This window comes from Bombus fervidus, chromosome 13, assembly GCF_041682495.2.
Source record: "Bombus fervidus isolate BK054 chromosome 13, iyBomFerv1, whole genome shotgun sequence".
NCBI classification, from domain to species: Eukaryota; Metazoa; Arthropoda; class Insecta; order Hymenoptera; family Apidae; genus Bombus; species Bombus fervidus.
This window is the reverse complement of record NC_091529.1, coordinates 9,662,084-9,688,059: the sequence shown is the minus strand read 5'-3', so window position 1 is coordinate 9,688,059 and position 25,976 is coordinate 9,662,084. Positions and strand designations below refer to the sequence as shown.

The following is a 25,976-nucleotide window of genomic DNA, read 5'->3' as shown; positions in this document are numbered from 1 at the left end:
TACTCGTTTCTTTGCTTTGTATCGTTCTTTCTCTCGTCTCTGTCGCGAATATCTTCGACGATTCGTAGATGGTGAATTTTCGTTGAAATTCCAGAAGAGCGCTCGACCAGAGAGCAACGGAACCACGCGTGGCGCCCCCGAAGCCGCCCTGCAGCGGCGGCCAATTAAAAGAACTGCATCTGAAGGAGATCAAATCCAAGCCAGAAGCGAAACCGATTCTTCAGAGTCTAAAGGAGGGGCTGGAGCACATTAAACGAACGACCATCAGGGATCGTAGCAACAGTCGAGCGAGTAGCAACAACCACAGCTTCCTCGACCGGATCTCGAGGATAGCTCAGGGTGGCAGAAGCAGGAATCCAGCCAAGAAATCGGCCTCGTTCACGTTCGCTGTTCGGCCGGAAATCGGCATGAGGTCCGAGAGATACGCCAGCCTCGAGTCAGAAACGAATCTACTGCAAGCATCCCCATCCTCGAGACAGCAAGTTCAACGATCGGTTTCTACCAGTGTGTTGGAGGTTCAGACTCAACAGGACCTCGATCCTCCGTATTCCAAGGTCAGGGACAGTTTAACTCCATTACCATCAACGCCGCCATCGAAGACAGAGGAGATCTATGCGGAGATTTGCGAGCCTACGAACGTTAGTTCTCCGGAACAGAAACCTCCTCCTCCTCCGCCTCCAGGAGGGAAGAACGGGACCAGAGAGAAAGACAGAGGTTACGTAAAGCTGGCGTTGCCACAATCCGAAGTGTCCGATTTGAACGCCGCTGACGAGGAGGAAGGAATTTACAACACCGTCTGCTGATCGTGAACCATTCGAACGAGATATTGTGCGATCGAGAAAAAGAAATCGTGTATGACGAGTGACTAAGAGACATTTACGGTTCGACGTGATGGAATGCAATTTCTGGTGTCGATGGTTCACGCTGCTCGAAATAATCGAGCGTTGCCTCGTACCGAATCGAGAAAGGAATTGCTTAACGTAGAATTTCGATATCGGGAAGCTCTAAAGAGAAACGAGGTAGGTACAAATATCGAGAAATAATAAAATACTTGTTTGATTCTGACGACATTCTAGGATATAACGAACGCGTATCAGTTCATCGATCTATCTGTAATCTCTGGATCGATCTTAAAACTACTAAATCGGAAGTCACTGTCGAGTCTCCGTTGCGTAAAAAATGAAACTAAAAGAGAAATAGCGGAGAGGAACATCCTGCTAATTACAATTTCCCTTCTGCGAGATAAACAACCTGTTCTTGAACGGAACGATCTTTCGAAAAGCTCGACTCGTAAACAGGATCAGAGTCTCCGATGCACCTGGTAAAAAAAATCGATCAACGACAGTCGCTAAACGACTGACAACAACCGGCAGGCGCATCTCGAGATTTTGAGTCACAACGGAACGCATAAAATTTCAATTTCTATCGCGACCGATGCCTAAATCGATCTCCAACGAGCCAGTGCGAGTGACGTTCTAATTGTATCGAGCAGGTTGGATCGCGATTCCCGACGAATCGTTAGGATGATCGCGCGGATTCAATCGCCAGGACTCGTCGACACATTCATTAACACACGATGTACATTAACCATGGATACGCGTCGAGCGCAGTCGTTGGTAGTCCATTGACGGGGATAACGTGCCACTTCCTGGGTCGGACCGGAGAACCGTTGGGGCAGAAACGCCGCTGCGGCGCACCAGCGGAATTTACAACGCCATTTGCCCAAGAAATTATCCTCCCGGCATCTTTTTCTACCCTTTTTCCACGGCGAGAGAGCGGCGGCGTCCTCCACGGGGAACCGGACGGAAGATTTACAAGGCTGTTGACCGGGGAAAATGATCGCGTAATTGCGGTCCCACGTGTGTGCAGCGGATGTAGCGGGTCTCGTCGGGACGCCGCGCTACTTCCGGTACACCGAGGAATCTGTGCTGTGACCGATCGATATTATTAGAAGCGACCGATGACCCGTATTCCACGATCGACACGAGTGTTTTGCGTGCGCGTCATCGGTGAAATTCGATGATTTCTTCGAAAAGAACTGCGGTGGATGAAGCGAAAGATAACGAAGTTACGGAAGAAATAGTTCCTTCTTACTTGGATGCGTGCGGACGACTTATCTTGCGACGTTTATATTTTAGAAACGAATCGTTTTGATGCTTAAAGAAGAGAAAGAGGAAAAGAGGCGTTGCGAACATTTTTGTACAGTTGTTGGTAACGTTTCGGCGTATGACGATGGTTGCGACGACGACCAGCGTTTTGTACATTTGTTGATACTTTGCGTACTAGTTGCGAGCGCTCACGAGAAACGATTTGTAATTTTCTTACTGTATAGTTATTATTTTAAAATACACTGATTTCCAGTTAACACGTGTCATGTTCTATCTTTAGTCATAGAGAGTGAGATAATACCTGTTACCAATTATAACGGCATCCGAAACGTTCCGACTTCTCGCTATACGTACGAGTAAACTAATCGAATACTTTAACATCCGCGGTACACGGCGAAATCTATCGATTAATCGTTATACCGCAATTTTCCTTTGAGAATAAAGTTTTTCGTTGAAAGAAATAAATCATGTCGAGAACAGTCGTACCTGATTAGCTTTGAGAGTTGTACGTTAATTAGAGATAATTTTGAATAGATAATGTTGTAAAGGTACGTGGACTAGAAAAACCGTGAAAAATACGTAATAATAGCGTTACTGATGAAGAGAGTAATTTTTTACTATATCCGGTTTCAATTACGTATCATTAGCCTTTCGTTCCTATCATAATAGAGCATGTCTGTTGATTTATGGTACATCCAACCAGGATATATCATTTGCGCGTGACTCTTTTGCGACAGAAGCAAAACCATTTGTTACGCTTGGCAATAACGTTTCGTCCGTACGATTTAATGTAATATAATTCGAGATCTGCTCGTAGAAAGGAAATTGAAAATTCTATTCCGACTAATATCTCTGAAAATTTATTCTCGTTGCGTGTAACAATCGCGTCGCCATTTGCGTCCAATAATCGTCGGATAAAATCTTCGCGAGTTGTCCATTCGAGAAAAATCCTACGGATCCTAACCCGCGTCGGATGCTCCATGTCGTCGAAATTCCCAGTAGAGAACATTAGCTCGAAAACGGGCAGAAAATCCAGTTCAGTCCGGCTTGCCTCTAGCTTCCAACGATTTTCTACGCGACGATCGTATCAAGCAACAAAATCGTCGAAGAATATGAACGAGTAGATTCCGCTAACGAACAGTTCTTCGGCGGATCGTGAAGGAGCCTGAACGTTCCGAGAAAAGAAAATTAGCAACGTCTTGGGAAGGTCTAGGTCGTCGAAATCGGTAGGAGTAGCCGATGGGCGAGGATTCGTCTATTAACCCCATTATACAGAGTGACTGGTTGCCTGTTCGTGGAAGAACGACGAGGGGGAGTTTCTTGGGTTCGCACGACCGATCGTTGCTTTTAAACGTGTGGTTAGGCGAATGTAAAAAACGCTTCGAGGAAAGTAGAAAGCCACGTATGCCAGGAATACGAACGAAAAAGTCCACGAGGAACAGGATCCTGTCACGCTCGAAAATCCCTGACAGGCATAATCTTCTCCCTTCCTGATGGTTTCTGTGTCTACGAACGCGGATTCTTCGTTTCGCGTAAAACGGAATGCCCGAATAAATAAAGGAAGAGCACGTTTTGGCAGTGCTGCTGGCTTTTGATTAAACGACGCGTCATTTTAACGACGATCGTCGTTCGATAGACGCGTTCTTTGATGTTTGATGACGAGTAATAACATAATTAATTTCGGTTGAATTTAGATCAGATGGATAAAAAAAAAAGGACCTGCAAATTCGATTGCTCGTTAGTTTCGCTTCCGAGCTAACATTATACCCGACAATTCAGAGTCGTGAAAATCTCTTGCGCGTGTTATTTATCGAGCTAGTGCAGATCTCCTTTGATCCATCGTTCTCAGTTAAAACTGGAAACCAAAAGCGTTTCAGACGCACGATTCCCGCAGGGGAGTTCCTCTCTTCGTTCTATACAACGCGTTTTAACAAGAGTCCCGTTTCTCGAGAGCACAATCTCTCGAATACAACTGTCGTCATTACATACGCTTTCATCCCGTGCGCGCAGCAGCCGGTTCACCCACGATCAAGAAAATTGAAAATGCAGAGATAAACACGCCGGCTGGCTCTGACTTTGAGGAATAATATAACGTGAAACGATCGTCAGCGGCTATAGGTCATTAATGTTTTACGAGCACGTAGAGCGCACAGCTGCGTCCGTTCAATTACAACTAACAGGGAGAGCCACGAATGCCCATCTCTCTCTCTCTCTCTCTCTCTCTCTCTCTGTCGATCGTTCTTTCTCCCTCTTTCTCTTTCTCTTTCAGATCGTTTCCACCGACCAGCGCAGCGATACGCGTTTATGTCCATTAATATTAACGGCTCGAAACAACGATAATAGCGAACAACTATAGGGATCCCGAGGTGTTTTCCTTGACCATGCCGACTGAACTCTACGGTGGTCTCTGAGTCTGCGTCCAATGAGATACGCGTTGTTGTCCAGCCTTTCGTTCCATCGATCGAACACTGCCAATGATTGGTAACCAATACCCGTATCGTGTTACTGAATTTTGGATAAATCATTAAACGGACAACGGTCACGTCTATAGTCTTCGTATAAACATTTATGCGATGTACCGTGAAACTTTTCCTTTGAGAATTCATTACGCGGCATGATCCGCGTAACGCGATCACCGTAGATTATTTTCCTGCTACCGAACGAGATTTATTTTACGTCGCGTAGTACGGTGGAAAGAGGCGTTCGAGATGATCGCGATACGCTTTTCATCGATTCTTCGCATTTCGTCGTAGCATATTTTAAAAGCTCGTTCGGTTTTATACAGATAATCCGACGATATTCTACATTTTTTAACAAAACGAATCGAATCTATAAACGATATGCCTCGTTTCGAAGTTTTAGTACCGTGACCGTGCAAGTACTGACATCATGGTTTCTTAGTTTTCGATACTTTTGAAATTAAGATGTCTTCGTCGTTTAGAACAAGTGAACGTAGCTATTCGAACGTTATTACTACAGGAAATACTAATTATTACGTCAATTTTCCAGTCTTCAACCGTGACTTTAAAATCTTTATTTCATTTTCATCTTTACTCGCTATCGCTCCGTAATCAATACTCAATTTCACGTCAGATCGATCTATCACTTCTAATCCGCGCAGTCCGTGCACTCGCTTCATCCGTTTCCCATTGCGAAACATATTTCTAATTACTTACGAGGGCAATCAATCGTTCAACGACCAAGCAGGATGAATAAAAGCGGAACGAACAATTCAATTGGCGCGTTACACGTGCGTTCACGTTTCAGAATAGTTAATCAAAGAAGCGAGACAACAGGTACCGGACATGAGTACACGGATTTCTGTAATTACCATTCGCCGCACATATCAGCCGGTGAACGTGAAACTCGGACAAACTGGCTACCGTTCGTCTTCCAACAGCTGGATGCTATCGTCGATTTGTTGTTTAGCGAAAAACATAATGACGGAGACCTAAAGTGGAATCTAATCGAAAGTTAATCAAGACGCGCAGAACTATTCCCATTGTCCATCCTACCGTGAAATCTACATGAAACCTGTACTTTATTTCTACTTTTAGCCGGCTCTTTTCTTTATCGCTCGTTCCTCAAACAATCGACGAAATAAGAAAAAGTTGCTCCAAAGAATCGATACGATTAACTTGAATCTCTCGGCTAACCTATGGGTCTTCGAGTTGAGAAACTTTCGACGGATCCGTCGAATCTCGTATTCCGTTTACCACGATACAAATACTTTAACACCCCGACTGATTTTCCTACCCACTCTGGATTTCTTCGATCGATAGTACCCGATCTCGAGGAAAAATCGACGAAATGGCGAGTAACGAGCAAACCTAAACTCGACTAACCTCGGTATCCACGATCCTCCTTCTCGTTGCCTCGGTTCTGTGCAAACAGTGAATCGCAAGGACGCGATAGGCTGGTGGATCGATCGAGACAACGGAGCTATCGGGGTCCGGTAATCTTGGTCCACGGGTGCATATTTCAAGATCGGCATGCGTGAACGATCTCATGGCCGTCGGGTTGCCTTGCGGTCGTGTAACTCACCTTTACAACGTTAATGCGACGGCCACGGAGAGCAACCTATCATATTTCGCAGCCCTGCTCGCCTGATCGACGAGCCGTGTTTTAATATGCAAATTAAAATGCAAATAATCCGCCTACCCTTTCGCCCTGCAGCGTCCTCTCGCCGTTTCACCCTTGTTGAGCCTTCGTCTAAGCTCGGCTAGTTGTCATCCCTCACGGTAGAATAGTTTTCGGCCATCCATTCCGTGGATCCTCCGCGCGGTCTTCTTTCTTTTTCGCGTCTCCGCGCCAACAATTCTTCGGATGCTTCTAAATTACCTTTGCCAGGGAACACGAGCACGAACGAAGCGAAAATCTCGCTCTGAAATAAATTTTACAGTTTAGCGCGAAGCTATTATCGATGTAAAAAAAAAAAAGAGAGAGAGAGAGAGAGAGTGAGAGAAAAAGAAAGAAAAGGAAAAACAGGAGAAATATCAAAGTTATTATTCCTATACGACTTTTATGTTTCGCTTTAGACCCTTGCGAGAAGAGAATATAATATCGAAAGCAACATTTTATACTTATCGTTCGACGAGGATGATATTTCGAGATTACATCCAGCGATTAGATACGTATTTGACACTGTATTTACGATTAATTGTGAGGATCGCGTATATTACCGCGGGTCTTCAACGGGGTAAGTAAATTAATAGCAGCACCGAAGAATAATGGCATAGAAATTAGAGTTGGTAGTAGCACGTGATGGAGAGAAATGAAGCAGTCTAGATAAATGTGTGTCCAGAAACTAATAGTTTTAGTAGTCGATTTTTTAATTTACAAATTGATTGTTCCCAGTAAATAATATAAGATTTAACCGTAAGATAGATTCAAGATGATCGTTGTCTGTAATTACGATCCATTAACACCGTTACTAATAAAATCCACTATTAGCGCTCCTTACCAAATCTATGTAATTAAGATACACAGAGAAAGCATTAGGCTGCTCGTAAACAGAAGTCTCATCGTTAAAGTCTCGTTAGAACCCTATATTTTGTTACACGATCAGCCTACATAGGTCCCTAAAGTATTAACCATAGTAGTTATTTTCCAAAGCATTATTCATTCGTACGCTCGATATTTCAAAGTCTAAATTCATGTAAAATACCACTGAATGGTGTAATAATTGAAGGCAAGTGCAGCGTTAATTAGACTTTATATTTCTTTATGACAAATGCAGCTTTCCGACGCAGGAAACTCTAGTCTCCTTTTACTTATTTATCACGAGGAGGAGGTGGCAATTCCAGAAACATTAGAAAATAACGCGTTATATCGTTTGTAAAAACACGATGAACCTCGAGCACGCTGTCTCGAGTAACAATTGCCAAAATATATTCCGCCCCTACGATGCTACTGGAATTTCCTATCTCTTGTCCGTATTCCAACGATCGTTACCAGTCGACCATTCGTATAATTCGTTCGGATCTCTTCGTTACGAAGTCTGGTAGGGAAAAAAACCGGCAAGGAAGACCGCACGAATACGCGGTAATTTAGCAATTCAAAGCGTTGATCCCGCGAGGTCCATAAAATTCACACCGCTGAATCTCCTTCTCAACCGATCCGTAAAATACCGGGACGGTAGTAAAGTTTCCTTTGATTACTTTCGACGCTCATCGACAGTCGTTGATCGAGTTAAAGACACCTCGTTGCATAGCCAGCCGACGAAAGACAATATTATTATGGCTTTCTCCAGTCCTGCGTATTCAGGTTATATTTACCATGCAACCTAGACACGGTGATCGAACGTTCATCGATATTATTATCGACAAGTGGAACACTTTCTTTCGAATTTCTTTCGTAGATACGATCGCTCGTCAGACGACGCAATAGGCAGCCTTGAACTGAACGAATAGCTGTCAAAAGACAGCCTGATACCTTTCTCGTCGTTGCTTAAATAAGCAAAGAATCGTAAGGATGCAAGGAACAACATTGTTCGGGTGCCATTCCGTGAACCATAAGGGGTGAAACGTTCGACGTAACGTTATTTGATTCGTGAGAGCGATTTGAAAGAGCTGAAAAGATTGAAAAGGTTTTTGAAATAGTACGCGAAGGGGAATTCTCTTTTGTATGTCGCTCTGGATGATCTCAGATTTTACCAAGGAGATGTTTCTATCGATGACGTGGCTAAGAATTAACGTGGGATTTAGAATACGTACGAATAGGTCAACGAACTATAACTATAGATATTTTTTAATCGATATCGACGTAAGATATCTCGAAAAAATCTCCATCCTTGTTTCGCGCTAGTCTCTACGAAAGATACTCGAGACGAATAACAACGAACGACGGAACGTGCGTAGATTCAGACGCGTAGCATTTAATAAAATCGTCCGGAGCGAAAGTGTGTCACGTACACCACCCTTTTCTGTCCAAAATGTCTTACTTCCTTTTCTATTAGAAGCAATTAAATCGTTAAACAGTGTCGGAATTACGGAACACGAAGATCGAAAGTACGTCGCCACGGAGAACTAGCTAATTTACATATAGAGACGAAGGTACAATATATCGAGGCGTTGTCCGAAGAAACGTCCGCTGTAGAGATCTGTCGTAAGGATTAGAATCTCGATTCATGAATTTACATGCAACGTTATAAAGCGTTAAATCTCTGAAGGATGCTTCTGTAAAACGTGGGAGACATACGGAATATGGAAATATCGAACATTATACAGGAGGTATGGGATATCAAGGAACGGACGTTTACATGTGTTTAGAAGAAACGAAGGATGTAATACGATACAGGTACGTATGTACGCGGCAAGTTAAAAGAAATTATACGACAGATCGAACGTGTACTATCGGCTCGATCAAATTATTAATAGTCTCGCTAACAACATATAGGTGCACGTTACTGCGCGTCCATAGTTTCGAGCTTCCATCTGCTTAAAAAGCATCGAGTTGCATTGCTCTTAGGACAGCGAGATATCACGAATAGAAGGTCGTTGGAAAGGTTGCAGCGCTGCGAAAGAAAACTGCAACTCGAACAAAACTCGGAACGATCTAGAGGCCTTAAGATGAAAACCGCGTGCAATTCCACCCCTGAGAACGCTTTATCTTTCTTCAGAGGCGATTCGAAAGGCCGCAGGCTGCCGGTTCGATTCATCGTTGGCGAAAAAAATCGCTGGCCGATTCGCAGATTGCGTCTCAAGGCGACTCTGGTCGGCACAATCGCGCTCGCTCGTATATAAGCCAAGATGAATCCCCGAGCCATCGTACGCGTAATGTCTTCATTGAAGCAGCCTCCTATCATAATCTCGCTATGATGGACGAGCGGTCTTTATGCGGGGACGCAGAATGGAACGAGATTAAACGAACAGTCATCAATAGCGTGAAAGGCGAAGCTCGTGGAAGGAACGCGAGAAAAAAAGGAGGGAATGGGTTGAAGGGGGTGACGAGACGGCTCAATTAGTCGCGTCCTACCCGTACAATCTGTCACGATATACGCCAAACTCTTTTCTCCGAGTCGGTTATTGCGAGGATCGCGCGCCGCCGGCGAGAGAGCCGTCGCGATTTGCACCGGTGACAAATAACGCGTCGTCGCGAGAGAGCGAGAACGGTATCATCGGGCAAATCTCACGAGCGATTTCCACTTTGTCGTGTATAATTTTCCTTCGTTGTCTCTCTTCGGAAATCTTTATTTACAATCTTATCGCTTGTTATCGCTAATTCAGCCACGTTATTTCTCATGAACGGGTAAATCGTACGCGTGAAACGTCCTTACGGACGTATGTTCGATAAAATTCAAATGCTATAAAACCACAGAGTCTTGCTTCTTTCTTAAGAGAGAAATAAAAGGTTTTAGCGATAGACTGACGGATTCACGGTGAGCCTTTCGTAGGAAAAGTGTTAATTACGGTTAACAAGCTTTAGTCTGTTTCAGCCGGGCAATATCGCTATATTAATTCGTTCGCGCGCAAAACTTAATTCGCTGCGCTTCCCTTTTGCTCGTGCACCACGTATGTAATTAAATTCCTACGGATGGAACGGTGGATGTGCAACAGCGGCAGAAGCTCGATCGGACGACACCCTGTCGTATACGACGTCGTTCAATGCATAGCAAGTAGTGGTAGAAAATCAGTTGCCGGTAACTCGGAACGTTCTGTCTACGAAGGAATTGAACGAATCTACTTATCTCTGCTGTCCTAGCAGCGTTACGCTGCTAATCCACCCTGTATACAGTGGGTCACGAAAGCATTCGTACGTCCGTGATCGAGCCTTTTGTAATTCATCGTCGTGACAAACTCTTTGTAGTCTCGACAAACGGCGCTGGATATTCCCAGTATGAAATCTCATGTTTATTCTGCGATATATGTAGGTTTTATCGTTGTTAAGCGTTTAAATTCCTTCTTAGAATTTTTGTCCAAGTTTCTGATTGTAGTACACGGGTAAACGAAACCTGAGATATTCGTTACGTCGATTTTAACCGGCAAGCGGTTATTAAAAACGACGAAGATTTAGTTTTTGAAAAGGTACGAAAGCTGCGAAAGGTTTTAATTGAAAAATATGTACGCGAAGCTTGACGTTAACTTATTCGTTATACGATACGAGCTTTGAATGTCCGACTAATGACACGAGCACACGTTTACCTCGCTGTACACGCTATCTACTATTACATCGTTAGTTAATTGGACTAACAATGAATCATTTACCTAGTAAGGCGGATAATTGGTAATTTACTGGATTTACATTTGTACGTCTAGAATATTCTGATTGCGTTTCAACATTCGCAAACGAATTGCATTTATTCATACGGTTAATTAACAACTCACATAAATTTTCGTTTAACTCCATAGCAGTGACTATAGGCTATTAAAATTTGCATAGATTTTCCAATTCATCACGAGTTCTTACGAATGATTTACGAGACGTCCTTACGCGAAACAGTTGTTTAGTCGAAGATGTGGCACGAAACCTTTCCTATCCGTAACTTTCTTCAAATTTACCTCGTGCTTAATCGGAAATTTGTACGGTATCGCCTGAAATATTGATCGGTTCAAGAGAATTGTTGCCGAAACGTCGAAGCTCGCTTTGTCCTACCATGTTCGGATTCGGTTGAACACGGATGAAACCCTCGACGAGCGTTGGCCATCGTGAAAGGGGCAAAAGTCCGCATCGGACGGTGAAAATTAAAATTTCTATAGAGTTTTACGTAACAGTATCGGTGGTATTACTCTCTCCTGCGGCACAGTAGTCCAGCTATGGTTTGTCGATAACGCAACTGCATGCAGTTGCATTATTGCGAGGCAAAGATGGGAGAGGTTCGTTGGGGTGGCGTGGAGGGGCAGCGAAGAAGGTGGCCAAGCCAGAGAGAAAAGAAGAAGGAGAAGAAAGACAAGGTGGAGGAGGCGGAGGAGGAGGAGGAGGAGGGCACGTTGGCGTCGCCTGGAATGCCCGCGGACCACGAACGGTGCCGGTACGACGGGTTTACCTTTTACAGCCTACCTACCGGTCGTTTCACTGCGACTGCACCTTCCACGTCTGCGTTACCACTCTTTTTCGCCGTCGAATTTCACCTGGCCGGATAAAGAACGCGGATAGCTACGCGGCTTCTCTCCGACCTTTGCGTTTCTTTCGGTTTCCTCCGTGACTACCCTCGCTTTTTCCTTCTCTTTCTTTTCTTCGTTTTTTTCTTTTTTTCTTTTCTTTTTTTTTTTTTTATTACAAACAGTAGGTGCGTTGAGAATGTTCGAGAGAAGAAGTTGTATCCAGCGTTGTATCTAAATTCCTTTGTAAATTTTTTATAAACAACTGCGATACGAAACGTTCATTTTTACGATCGCTAACGAGCTTCCTGATCGACGCTTTCAACGCGTATTGGATATTAAAACAGAACTTTAAAAAGATTCAAATCTTCAAAACGTTGTCCCAGGTGTATAAATTGTATACAGATGTCGCATTATCTTCTCCCGAAGGAGGAAAGGTGCTATTATTTCGCACTGCTCTCGGTTTACATCGGTGGCTTAATTATTAACACTCCGGCTGGAATTAATTAACCTAGCTCGACGCGTTTCGAAAGAATGGCAAAGAAGGACAGAAAGACAGGCGAACGGGGATGAGGTAACTGCAAGTATCATCGCGTAGATGTCACAATTTCCACGATAATGTTTATTCATGATCACGATTAGCCACTTACCACGCAGCCTATCGCTCCGTGCAGCGTGGCTCGTGAATTTTCATGGGCCATTACTTTCTCGTTCTTGAGAATCGATCCGATCTTGATGCACGAAGCCCAGTCTCTCTCCCTTTCGAGTCAGGAGAACCGTAGAATCGCAGATCCGTTCTACGATCGCAAAAAAATTCCCCGCAATTGAGTAAGTTTCAATCGCTATAGTCGTTGCGGCTATAGCTAGGGGATGGTTTATTCGAGAGACAACCTTGGATCGATGGAATCTCGTCGACTGGAAAATAAGATCCAATAATTGGAGTACAATATTACTCGCAGGTAATAAGAAGATGAGCAACTCGTACAATTTTTCTCTTTGATCGGCGAACGTTTTCAAAATCTTATCGTTATCGCGTAATATCTTCGGCTACCCAGGCGATTCGCGATTTTCCTTCATTCGAAATTCGACTAGAAAAAATGTAGACGAGATCGTCATGCACGTCGAACTAACGTCTCGATCCAGAGTCCTGGCACGCCACCCACGTGCTCGCGGCTCGTTAGATGACAGACGCAATTTGACCCATTAGCACAATCGCACAACGTGGCTAACGGAACCGGCGGAGGCGCAGACCGGAAAACAGCGGCGCGATTCAGAATGCCAACGCGTGCCGCATCGCGCTCGCCTTGCCCTGTATGTCCATATACGCGACCAGTCGCCTCGCTCACCTACGAGTACTCGGGCGTGCGTGCACGCGCTCCCACGAAAAGGAATTTCTCTTGGACCAAGAGCTGGCAAAAGCTTGGTACCGACGACAGGATCAGCCTGGCTGTCCGATGAGTCTACCATTAACATCTACGACCTCGGCCAAGCGGAGAGATCCGACATCGCCACAGAGGATACAATACGTGGCAAGCTAACGATCGTTTATCGAGATGAAAAGTGGGCAACGGCTCGTTTCGCTATTAATCGGGCCGAGGGGCCGGTGAAAAGGAGCAGGTAGCCAGAGCGTCGAATGAGAAACGCGGCCATCATGGGCAGACGCGTGTAGAAAAGAAGAGCATCGGACAGGTCCGGTTTGTCGAACGTGGGCGCGATGCCCTCTTCTCGCAATGATCCCCGCGATCTACACACAGAGAGATCCTGTACCCTTGTCACCGGCTGCTCCTCCAGCCCCCCTTTCAAGGATTTCGGATGAAAGGTTGGCGAGCGGCCGAGCGGCCGAGCGGGTGAACGCACCCTGAAAGCCAGGACGTTGTCCCTAGACGCCTACGTGGGTTTCGTCTGGATCTGTACAGGCCGGCTATAGGCTAAACCGCGGCAAGGACCCGCGGTGAATTTCTAAGAAAGGCTATGCAATTTTCGAGGCCTGTTCCGGAGCGGTCTTGTTAGCCGACACGCGAAAATTTATCACCCCGTCGTCGTTACAAGCGGCTAACTATCTCTCGTGCTCCTCGCGCCGACCGGATAGGGTATCATCATCAGCGCGTGATGAGCGCCGTGGATGTAATGAACGGAATTACTTCGATGGAAAACTTCGTGTATCATTCGAGCGCCGTTGGACGCGGCGAGATTGAGTTCTTCTGTCTGCGGATGACGCTGTAGGTCCTGGAAGATCCAACGAGAACAGCAGAATTTTACAGAGGCGTCTCGAGAAATTCCTTTTCTCGCGATAACCATAGCGATACGTGTCAACGACATTGTCTATGTGCGACTATTTTACAACGCTTCTCTATCAATTACAACATCGGTCCGTCTTTGTTGCATTATTGCCACGAATCGCATCAGCCAAACTCACATACCCGGACGATATTTTATTCCTCGCATTTTCGTTCGAACGAGAGGATTAGCTGCAACTTGTTAACAGACTGTCGGTCGGTCACGACGATTTGGCCACGCCAAATACGATTATTCACCCCGAATAGCCCGTCCTTCGTGGACGAAGATGGCCTCGCGAGACTTCGTTTCGACTTATCGTTTTATCTCAATCGGCGAGTCTAAGAAGCCACAAACTAGCACTTCGGCATGAAAGAAAGCCGGATCAGCCCGAGTTCGTTTACCAAGCGGGCCAAATTAAGCGAACGAGCGACAAGCAAGGAATTCGTACGACGAAGACGTCGCGATTCTCGTCGTCCTGCGTCTTCGCTCGTGTCAGATTGAACGGATGGGAGACGAAAGAGAAACGACGAAAACATCCCTGCACGAGGGAATGCAGGGATCAAGTTGTCTCGGGACTTTTCTAATCCCGCGACACGTTGGAATTAAAACGACTTGTCCGAGATGTCGTCTTCGATTTAAACTATGGTCTCTTTGGAAGATGGACGACGCGACGTGGACATAAATATAGAGCATTTCCAATTCCATTCTCGTTTCTTCTCTTTCCGTTACTAGACGGACGACGTTCTTTGCTGCGGATCGAACTATCTCGCGTGCAAGTTCTTTCATTTACAAAACCATCGAAACGTCAAAATATTTACGCAACGTTGGAACTCGATAAATCATCGTCGAAAAGAAACTTGGAATATCCTATTCTTTGGATAATTTGCTGGGAACGATCGCAGGTCGTTCCGAGTTGCGATCTATCGTTATCGAAAGAACGGTCGATGAATTACGTCTATTAGAGAACAATTAAAAGAATGAAACAGGTAGCCAGACCCGTCGGCTTGGGCGAAGAACAATGCGGCAGGGCGAAGTTTGCGCGGTTCGTGTTCAGGTCACTGGTGCGCAGGCGGACCGTTAGGAGTGGAACATTGTGCATAGCCATGGGCATAATCTTAACTTCTAAGAAACGACCACTCATTGATCCTAGGCTCCACTATAGACGACGACATAGGTCACGTCCACATAACGGTCACCACCGGAGAGGACACGTGCCTCTAAACTCACGGCTCGGGCTAATCAACTTGACACCAGCAGGAACTGCTATTGTAATCGGACCGCCTGCTGCGCTTTTCTTATACAGAGACTCTTGTCCATAAGAGAATTTAGTCGTCCACACGGGTTTGAATACCTTCGTGGAAGGCTCTCGACGGGTATTGTCTTTTCAGTGAGTAATGCAGTAGTACGAGGTAGGTGGATTTGTTCGAGGATGTGAAATTTATATTTCTCGATAGCTTCTAAAGATATTGGCGTAATACGAGAATTGTTCGGAACTTGCGAGCAACGATAGAAATATACAGCGTGGCATAGATAAGAAACCGATCGGAAAAATTTAAAAGTATTGGACGTCTGGTTTCTGTTTTAAAACTACACACGCGTATCGTAGATACCAAACGCGTTCGCGTCTAAGTATAATCAATTTGAGCCACAAGGACGAGCAAGCTAACAAGCTTTTTTATCACACTACTCGGACAAGCTTCGACACAGTCGATATCCTGCGCGACGTACTACTGACCAGTAACCTGTCGACGGATCGAGGATTCACGATCGGAAGATCATGTATCAAGCATACACGTTTTCCCATCGTTCTTTACCACGAGACCTGAACAGACCTCTGACGGCAGGGCAGCGCTTGGAATGATACATAACGTGTCACGATATAATAGGCCTTCTCGACCGTCTATTTCTGTTGCATAAAACGATCCACTCGAGCCGATCGAGTAGATGCCATAAGATAACGTGTCTGCCTAAAAGTCGCAATCGATCAAACCATTGTAAACCTATTTTTGAGACTCGACGTCAGCGGAACGGGACAAGGCTCGTAGACCGTGTACGTTCGCGCGTGTGATTGATGGAATACTGTTGCAAAGTGAGACGCGATACTTTGGTGGTGGTCGGTGGGAAATTAAACGCGTGCGTGCTCGTAAATTTGCCGTTAGTAATATAAGTTTTTGTTAATTCGTTTTATAATTTCTGCACCAAGCATTACCTGCATCCTATAAAGTTATATTACCCGTGATTCGCATAACTTAATCGCAAACAAATACCCGTTAACCGTTAGCCTGAAAAGATGTACCAAGTACGATCAAGATGCAAGAACACGAAGGAATTATACATTTTCCGTGAAACCCATTTTCACGCGTGATTAATATTTTACAAAGCAGACCCGTATCCCAGTTCACGGCGTCCGTAGGTCGCGTATTCAAGCATGCACGTAACTTAACGCTGATTTCTTCGCGAACGAGCGAAAAGGAACAGGTGAAACGACAGCCGGCATGGGAACATCCTGTCCAAGATCGCCCGGGGTCGATCGCGTTGCAAACCGCGTGATCCATGAAGCACAATCCATCAAGTTACAGTTACTTACTGGCGGGCGACGTGTTATCAATCGATAACAGACGATAACACGAGCAAACGTCCTGACCACTGGCAATTACCGGCCACGGTTATTTACCGAGCCTTTGACGAATGAAAGGCATGCAAGATGATATTCTACGATGAAAAACTACGATAGGCGGTGCTCGGTTTTACCCACAGACGCGTTTCGTTAATGATAGATGGACGTCTGTGAGTCGGAGCTTCGATCAAACGATTTAGGATAACCTTTTCCCGATTGGAACGCGAAAATTTTCTTACTTTTCTTACTTTTGGGATACGATCGAACGAATAGTATAATTCGTAGTTAGTAACGAAGAATTTACCGTTGGTTACGAAGCTTAATTGCCTCGAGATTCGATCGCTCGATCGTTTAAAATTACAGCACGATCGAATCTGAAGACTCACCGACCTTGCGGAGGTCCGAAACTTGTGTTGCAGAAGCGCGATACTCGTCCCGGCAGTTACGTCAACCAAGAGATTTAACGAAAAAGATGGCGCGTGCGTAAGACGGAGAGTCTAACAGACAGAGGCCAGATTTTCCGTGTAAACTCGTCCACCGGCGTTAAGTAGCTGGAAGTACGAGCGAGCGCTATCACCGGATCTGGCATAATGATCCATATCGCGCTAGGACGCGGCGCGCGATCCTCCGGACGAGGCTTTATCGCGGAGGCGGACACGCAGGTACGCTCGCTACGCGTCCTTCGAACTAACCAAGTTTCCCGGCGTCTGGTTATGCTAATTATGTATATCGTGCACCGCTATTACTGGGACACATTCGCGTGGCTCGTTAAACGGCCGTGTGTCCCATAAATAATAACTTTATTTTCCACAGGTGGTGGTGTCGGGACCGCCGATAGGATTCTCGAGTACTGGAAACACGGTGGCTGCGTGGGAATTCGAGTTTCTCTGTCGATTCTCGACCGTGGAAAGAACTATGTCACGGGAGGAGGCGAGCTGCGTTTAAACAGCCACAAATTCAGTCTATCGGTGTGGCGGGACCGCATTCCGCTCGGGCAAAAACGCGTAAATTACGCGACGAACGGGCCGTCGTTATTCGAACGAGCGGCTAGCCAACCACGAGAACCCAGTCGGACGGTATTTCGTCTCTTTCTCTCCCTTCGCTCTCTCATAAGTACATAAATTAGCCGCGCGGCCGGCCGGCAAAAAGCTACACGACGGAAGAGCTAACGGGCGACGTCCACGACACGCGAGTGAATCGCGGCTGCACGTGGGAGAGCACAAGCAAATAAAGTACGAATAAAGAATAGAGTCTACTACTGTACTACTTGGACGGCCGTGCAGCATCATTAGCCGCGACGTCCAGCTTCTGATTTCCTTCCTTCGCTCCCCTTTGCTCCCTTTCCAAGCGAAAACCGCTTCCCTCCTGGTGTATCCTGGAGACGAGCCTCGACGTTTCCTATGTTAACACGCCATACGCTTTGCTCGTACTGCCTACTGTTCGCCTAGATACGCCGCTTGTTTGCGATTTCCCTTCGCGACATTTGCGTGCGAGTTATGAAAAGAGGGTTGAGAACAAGCAGCGTGTTTGATTTTTACCAAGCCTCGGGTTCGTCGTAGCTTGTTCGCGGTTGCAAGATTTCGATTCGATTGACCTTTTTGCCAAATGCATACACTTTCGCTCATCCCACGCAGCCGACGCCGATTTCTCTCTACACGACGGTGTCAACGTGTCCTTTGACGCGAACGGTAATTAGATGCTTTGAATTAGAATTTCTTTTCTAGAGTAACATTCCTGTGTGGCGGATGCCCCGCGCTCGTTCCGTTTAACGAACGAACAACTATTTCGCTTCTATTTTACGCGCGAAGCTAGTTAACGCAAGGAATTCTTTCGTTACACTCTGATACTTTACGGTTTCTATCGAAACGCATACGGATACCTGAGCGTTCCTAATAAGCGCGTATGCTAACGTCCAGCTAGAAGAGGGTTAAGAACTAAAGGGTCAAACGTACGGCAAGTTGCGATGCAACGTCAACGAGACCGCTGGAGAGGCTCGTCAGTGCCAACGTGCATCGCTACGACGAAAAGTAGCCGATACTCGGGTCGTTGACTCGAAGAGGACGCAAGGGATCGACAAACAAAGTAAGGGATAAGCAGGGATAGGGAAGAACGTGGCCAGTGGCGTATACGTACTACGTAGCCACGGCTCGTAAGCAGAGAGCGGCCAGCATCATTAGCCAGAACGTCCAGTTGGCGATTTCCGTCTGCTCGTTTGTGGGACGAGACGCTCACGGGCTGCAACGTGGCCTCGGCGAAGGTGGGGGCTGATCGCCCTTATCGGGTAAGGGGGCCCCCGGACGACGCTCGATGGTTCGTACGGTGAATGGATACCTGGTACTTTGTTCTCTGTTCCCGGTACTCCTGTGCAGCCGGTGCTCTCTCGCCGAACATTCGAACACGAGTTCGATGACCCTTCGACTTCGCAGACCACGGACCGCGCGCCCCGTCTACGTTCGAACGCCGCGCCGCGCCGCACCGATGGCCAGGGCAGCGCCCATCTGTGACTCTCCGAACGACCAACACCACCCCGTTATCCATCTGCCTCCGGGATTCCGCGATTCGTTAACATTCTTGCCGAATCGCTCCCTTCGCTTTCGTCAAACCAGAGCAACGGAACGACGCGCGATGCGAGAATCGAACGGGAACTGGCACCGGAGATCGTTTCGGTTTGACGAAACAGGTTTCTTATCTTTCCTGCTTCGCAAGTTGTCGATCGTAAACGACGACCGCGTTTAATTATAATTTTCGGAGATTTCGAATTTGTTACTATCGGAGAAGATTAGCGGAGTGTCTGATCGGAGCAGGAGATCCTTTGATCGTAGGTTGTTCAAGATATCGGATCTTAACGAAGTAGAAGATACGAAGAGACCAAACAAACAACTGGTATCGACCATACATCTAGAAATTAATTATAAAGTTATTTAAATTTGACTCGTTCGTTGCTCGAAGCTTACCTCAGCTCTTAAAATAACTTGCTTTACATGCATTTCGAGTATCGCAAACGACGCGAGGATATATTAAACATCTATGAGAGAAAATTAATCACACGCCGCGTTAGATAACTTTACTTAAACGAATCTACCTTTCGATCACGATAAGGAACTCCATAAATACGCACGTAGAACTGAAACAACGAGGACTTTGAGACTCCCGAGACGCTGTACAGACAAACGTACACCCCTAAACGCAAAGAGCAGCCGCTGCTAAACTAAATGTTGAGCGTTCGCGAAACCTAGATTTCGCGAGAACATCCATCAAATAAATCTTGTAATTTAGCGATTGAGCGGACGACGAACGCGTTGAAAGATTGCGGAAAGTAGTTTTCTATTCGAAGGAACGTCATTGATAAAGTTTCGCTCGGATGAGGCCTGTACATTGTCTTTTAAACCGAGCATGCCATTAGGAGAATAGTGCGCGTAGTCGAACGACTGCGATGTTAATGTCTAAAGTATGTTTCCTCTCGCACGTACCGCTTAATGGCCGGCGTTCCTAAACTGGAAGAAAGGATCGAGCTTGGAGTCCGGCACGAAGCCAAGTATCCAAGCTCTCCAGACCAGACCTTGCTCGATTCAATGGCATCGGAGTTATCGGCGAACATCGTCCGGCACCATTGCCACGAAAAAGCGTTCCACGATTAACCTTAAGTGCCGCTTTGATCTGCTGATGCCAATAGACAGCGAAACTCTCGTCGGTGGTTTGCACGACGAGATACCGGGTGAAAGCACGTTTTTCCTGCGCAGCGACAAAATTCTTTTCGAGTTCTATCCTCGGGTAATCAAGCGAATACGCGAAAGGTAAATTTTAACGCGCCTGATCTCAAGGCTATCTAACGTTTATAATTTGCGATTCAATTTCCATTTTCATCGACTGGGTTGTGGTTTTAATCGAGGCAATCGATTATCGCGATATTCGATACAACTATATCCGTTCCGATAAATGAACAAGCTGAGCCACGGTCAAATTATTCTGTTAGAAAAGTAACCGTATTTTATATGAAACAAAATGAAGATCTTCCGCTTCGTACCTTGCACAGCGTACGATTACGAGGTTTATTTGTTAAATTCGAAGAAACAAAAATACCGCTCGAGTCGATTAAACAATTTCCCATTTGTACAGAGCGTTAAGAAGAAAATGAACACGGTACGCTCAATACCTCAAAATTTTTAGCGAATCGACCGAACAACGTTCCTTCGTCGACGATAACTCATGCAGTATGAAACTCGAACTTCGAAATCACGTACACTTGCGTAGCCAGAGAGAATGGAACGCCCCTCGAATAACATTCTCGCGTATCGACGAACGCGCACCCTATCCAGCCTGCGAATCGCTCGGAACGCTACCACGACCCGATTACGTACGACGACGCTATCTAATCCCCGTCGAACGATAACGTTTCGTAGGAGTAGTCGAAAATATGCGCGCGTGTACCCAGCACCGACGTACCGATCGTTTGAAAATCGGAATCGGGCGTAGAATCGAGTCGATCGCGCACCGGACATCGGGCGATCGCTGTCATCGCGCGTAGTCCACTCGTAAATCTCGCCGAAAGTAGAAAAATCATGGCGTGCAGAGGAGAAGGTGCGTGAGGCTAGTGAATTTTGTATGGGCGTGTCAGGGCCGTAAACCTTTAAAATACGATGTTCCCGCAGTGGACACGTTAATTGCTACGTAGAATCGCCCGGATGAAAGCGGCCGTTGATAAATTGCGTTGTTAAGCCATCGTGTACGAAGTACAGCGTTATCCACGCGATACGTGTTCGTGTCTATGATCGCGCGTGTGTTGCTCACCTGGCCTGATCTTTCGGCTCTGATAAATCGTCCGCCGAAGGACTGAGAGGTCCATCGACGACCTCGAGAAGTCGCCTCTCTCGCCGATGCTGCCTCCAACGGGCGAATACGCGGTTACACACGCGCCGATCGCGCTCTCTCACCCTTCCTTCCTCCCTCCCTCCCTTTTCCGTCAGACTCTTTTGCTCCGACAACGGCGGCGCGGCGGACCGATCGAGGATTCCTACGGGAACACACTCTCGACGTCGCGTCGCGGCGCGCCGTGCTCGAGAGCATCGCCGGCATGGCCGACAGATAGGCATGCGTTGAATGCATAACATTTTTATCTGATCGGAAGGAACGTGGAGACGGCGAAATGCGAACGACCGGGCGAACGCCCGAAACCTGGAAGTAAAAAGGATTCAAGGACGCCGGGGATGCAACACGACATTCAGGGATTCGGAGTCGAAGCGGTAGGAGGGTTTCACTACCTCTCTGACTATTAACAGATCGCAACGATCAATGATGCGAGTAACAGTTTCACGACTCTCTCTACTCGCGTCTATCACCGTTTTTCTTTTATTTCGTTTTTCTTTTTAATCGATAAATTTTCTCTTCTAATCCTAATCGTCGATTGCGTTCAACGGATCTATCGATAAAACAACATTATCGATTATAGATCATTAACTTTCTATTCTTCGAATTGAATTTCATTCCGGTACCTGAAATCAATTACTTCGCGAAATAAAATTTATTTGGCATTTCTAATTGATTTCCTTTATCAGCTATCCCTTATTACACCATCTCATAGATCGCATCTCTAATTACTCGCATACTCTGCTCCAAGACGGTAATTGATACGAGAAACGTAACAGAGCGTAATTAGAACGCGTATCTTGTATATAATTTTCGCTTTTATACCATAATATCTATTTTCCTATCGAGAAATATCAGGAACATCAGGAAGGAAAAGGCTACCATTGAGCCGTGCTCGGCGGAACGGCATCGACAGAACCGCGCTTATTGCCTCGGTTTCTCCTTCAATGACTGGCAAACGCAACCGACCACCATGATTTACACGGAACGCCAACTCTTTCCGGAACATTTCGTCGGGAATTCCGCAACGCGGTAAAATTCAAATCGTCACGCTTCACCGAGAAAAGTGGGAACAGTGAATTTTCACCGAGAAACTTTCACTCGCGTTAACGCGATGCTCTACGAAATTCAAAATCAGAATCGTCCGTCTTCTTGAAAATCAGACATCTTACTCGGATGCAAATTCAACTTCCGATACGTAAGATATCGATTTCACGAATGGCATACGCGTTACTTATACATTTACACAACGTACAAGGCGCGTTGATCTTGCTCAACCTCGGCTACTCGGTATATGTGTCGAGGTACGTTGGCACAATAGAGTGCAACACAGTCGTACGGTTCTAGATGCAAAAACGAAGGCAGAAACGAACGACGAGATTGGTCGTCAACGTGGAGACCGTGACAAAGTGACCGAGGTTAATAAACACGGTGAACGGTCACGGAGGACTGGTTAGGATCTCAGCTTGCCACCAATCTCGCCAGCGAAATTCCACTATAATAGGAGGATGACCTACCGCTCGATGACGTAATATCTTCCTAGACTTTTAATGGAGCTTCGTAACTATGTGGTCTGCCGTCTGATACTGCCGACACCTGCAACCTTATTCGTGCTGGCGCGCGCCCCCTCCATCGCTCGCAGATAACTGCAGAACGTTTCCTTCGATCGAACGTGACACGATGTAGAAGAGCTTTGCGGCACGCAAGATGAACGGGTTATCAGATTTGTTCCTTCTGCTGCAAGCTCCGATTGTATTCCGTAGCGCGTGTATTCCAAAGTGTTGCAGCGTATTCGTATGCGCTCGTGCGTGTACTTGTCGAGAGAGGATTTACGTTTGAAATTTTTTAGTAGATCCATCGAAGTCCGTGTTGCGCTTCCATATCTTCGAATCTCGATAGTCGCTTTTGCGAGAAAGCATACTTTTCTCAAGTTTAGAGGCGCAGCTTACTTCGATGCGATTTCTTTGCAGGCGAATCACAGCGAGGTTCGTGAGTATGGTGCGAATTTCAGTCCTACCTGGATCCATTTGTATTTGTTGGAGAAGATCGAAGACGAGATGAACGATCCGCGATGTTGTCAAGTACGATTATACGGCAAGTAGAGTTAATAGAGGTGTCGTTGGGGATTTGCGAGTGATACGTCGATTGGAATTTACGAGAGGAATTCTGTTGTAACTTTCTGACGTCGATCTAATCTGATTGGAAGAGACGATCGAGTTTATTGGATATGCGACTTTTTTTCAATAACGATCTTCTTTCTCAGAGATTCGTATACCGATCAGTGGTGCGTTTCTACCAAATCGTACAAGAAATATTCTCAGTGAATTATACTGCCGATTGTTAACTAAATAGATCACTTTCCTAGTGTTAAACGTTCCCAGGATTCATTTCGCGTTGCAGCATCGTCGCGATCGTTATCGTCCATGCGAAGAAACACGTTTGATAAAATTGAAAAACTATTTAACATGGAACAGCGTTTGGAAATAAGCAACGACTCCGCAACTTTCCGTGAGATATTTATATTGCAATTTCGTTCTCACGAAGACGTATAACTTTTAACTGAATCTCGAATCGACTGATTTTTATTACGCTATTGTTGAAATTTACTAGCTTCGAGTAATTGCCAATTAATACACATTCAAATCGGATGCTAGTTTTAGTTTTTTATCGGATTTAGTTTTTCGATATTTTCTAACGCTCGAGTCGCTTTGGAAAATATAAGATCGAATGGTTCCAACTTCAGCGACATTTTACGTTACGTAACATGTGACAAGTTGCGCGTTCCAGATGTAATCATGAAATTCTCTAGAAATAATTGTCACAAATCACCGATGACAGTATTCTACGTTATTCGGCTTTTTAGCGAATTCAATTCTACATTACGTCCACCTACTGGGTCACGAATGATCCAGTAGAATAGATCTAATACGCGGAATATTAGACTCGGGAATTGCCATTCCTCTGAACCGTTGGCTCCAGCTGCGTATGTATATCGTGAGTTTATGACACGGCGCGTTAAACGACAAAAAGATCGGCGTTAGGAAACCCACGGAATCGACGGAGATACAAATAAACATTATTGATCGAGTAAGCTAAAAAAATGACGATATTCTAAATACCAATAATAGATACGTAATTCTATGTGCTTGCAAACTAAAAGATATATGCAATATATGAAAGATATATAAAAAGAAATACATTCAAAGAGAAAGTCAAAGCGTATCCGAGTCTATTACAAATTCGTAATTATCAAAATTGCTCGGATCAAAAGATTCGCCATCATTTGCACGTGGTTATTACTTAAGAATGTTCATGGAGCCAGAGTTCGTAATACCATCTCGGTTAACAAGCGATACACGCGATTATTACTAATCGAAGGAAGCTTCCTTGTAGCAACGTTTAACTGTCCAGTTGAACCATCGACGATTACTACCAGATCAGAACCGCGGAAGGACGCACTTAGGCGATTGGTCTCGGATCCGTCGATTGACCCATACTGGATAAACGTTGTTGCCCCGTGGGTACCGTAAAAACGACGTTGCACCGTTAAAGGGATCCACGGGACGCGCGTTCAATCGGTGTGGGACATCGAGCGCAACGTCGCTAACGACCCGATAAAGCCCCGTTGATGAAGACCGCAGCGTCCATCGAACGTAATGAAGTATAATTGAACTTGGCCAAGTAACTGTCCAGTCGCTTTAATCCACGAACCCGCCGCCTGGCGAACGATGGGTCAGTGACTTCCATTATTTGGACACTACCGTGTAACAAGAAAAGAATAACGGGAAAATTTTATTCGATAAAACGGTCGATAGCCAAATGTTTTCTTGCCGGAAATTCGTTGCGTTTCCATAGGCGTTTCTAACTAAACGTATCGTACGTGCGTACCTACTCAGAAGTTGCAACAGACACCTAAGCACCGTATCTAATCGAGTACGCCGAACATGCACGATATTTGCACGTGTCTAGTCACTGATAAGAAATCTTAATTCAGGGTGGAACAGATAATGTACGTTTCACGACCGTACCGCGAATCGAATGGATAGGCTACTTGTTAATCTAACACCGAGTTAATCATAATTAAAGCAAAAGATTCCCGGTTATAGCTGCGTGTCTTCTTCGTCTCGCGACACCGTGTTTGATATACGATGTACATATATATTCGTCGTTAATTTCTGCGACAGTAACTAATACTCTGGGCGAGAAGGTGTGCGCTAGTCGGTGCGCATGATACGGCAAGGAAAAATTCCTCGTGCTGCTGGCAAGATTTACCGACAATCTTTGCGAAACGTTGGTTTCCTAGACGCTGCAAGACTTTTACGCAGCGAGAAGCGTAATCAATTTCGAAGTAAAAACTTGCGCCTGTACATTGATTTATTTTAGGATGATCCGACCGTAGCGGTTTGATGAATTTCGATAGGACGCGGTTATGGATACGCCTCTATCGATACTAGATTTTGCGACGTAGCGTCCATACGCAGAAGAAAATACGCATTTCCCAAGATCGATGTGAAAATCCAATGGAGGACGACGGCTACGAAACGACAATGCGAAATTACGCGATCGATCCGC

General features: G+C 45.6%; 3 protein-coding genes across 6 annotated transcripts in view; 1 reads left to right on the top strand and 2 right to left on the bottom strand.

Annotated features, from left to right (window-relative positions):
- Positions 1–2,026, top strand: part of LOC139993748 (uncharacterized) — a 46,138-nt gene extending 44,112 nt beyond the window's left edge. For 2 of the 3 annotated variants that reach the window (XM_072015754.1, XM_072015755.1), the window contains exon 6: positions 95–2,026. In XM_072015754.1, the coding sequence (XP_071871855.1) occupies positions 95–803 (709 nt within the window). In that variant the 3' untranslated portion in view covers positions 804–2,026. The remainder of the gene's footprint in view (positions 1–94) is intronic. The other variant, XR_011801452.1, reaches the window with a different exon arrangement.
- LOC139993754 (uncharacterized) overlaps positions 1–25,976 on the bottom strand; it is a 253,487-nt gene that overhangs the window by 165,040 nt on the left and 62,471 nt on the right. The window lies entirely within an intron of this gene.
- Positions 11,999–19,528, bottom strand: LOC139993820 (uncharacterized). The gene is given in 4 exon segments (XM_072015896.1): positions 11,999–12,413; positions 18,726–18,783; positions 18,785–18,916; positions 19,496–19,528. Coding segments are annotated over 4 exon segments (351 nt in total). The 3' UTR covers positions 11,999–12,285.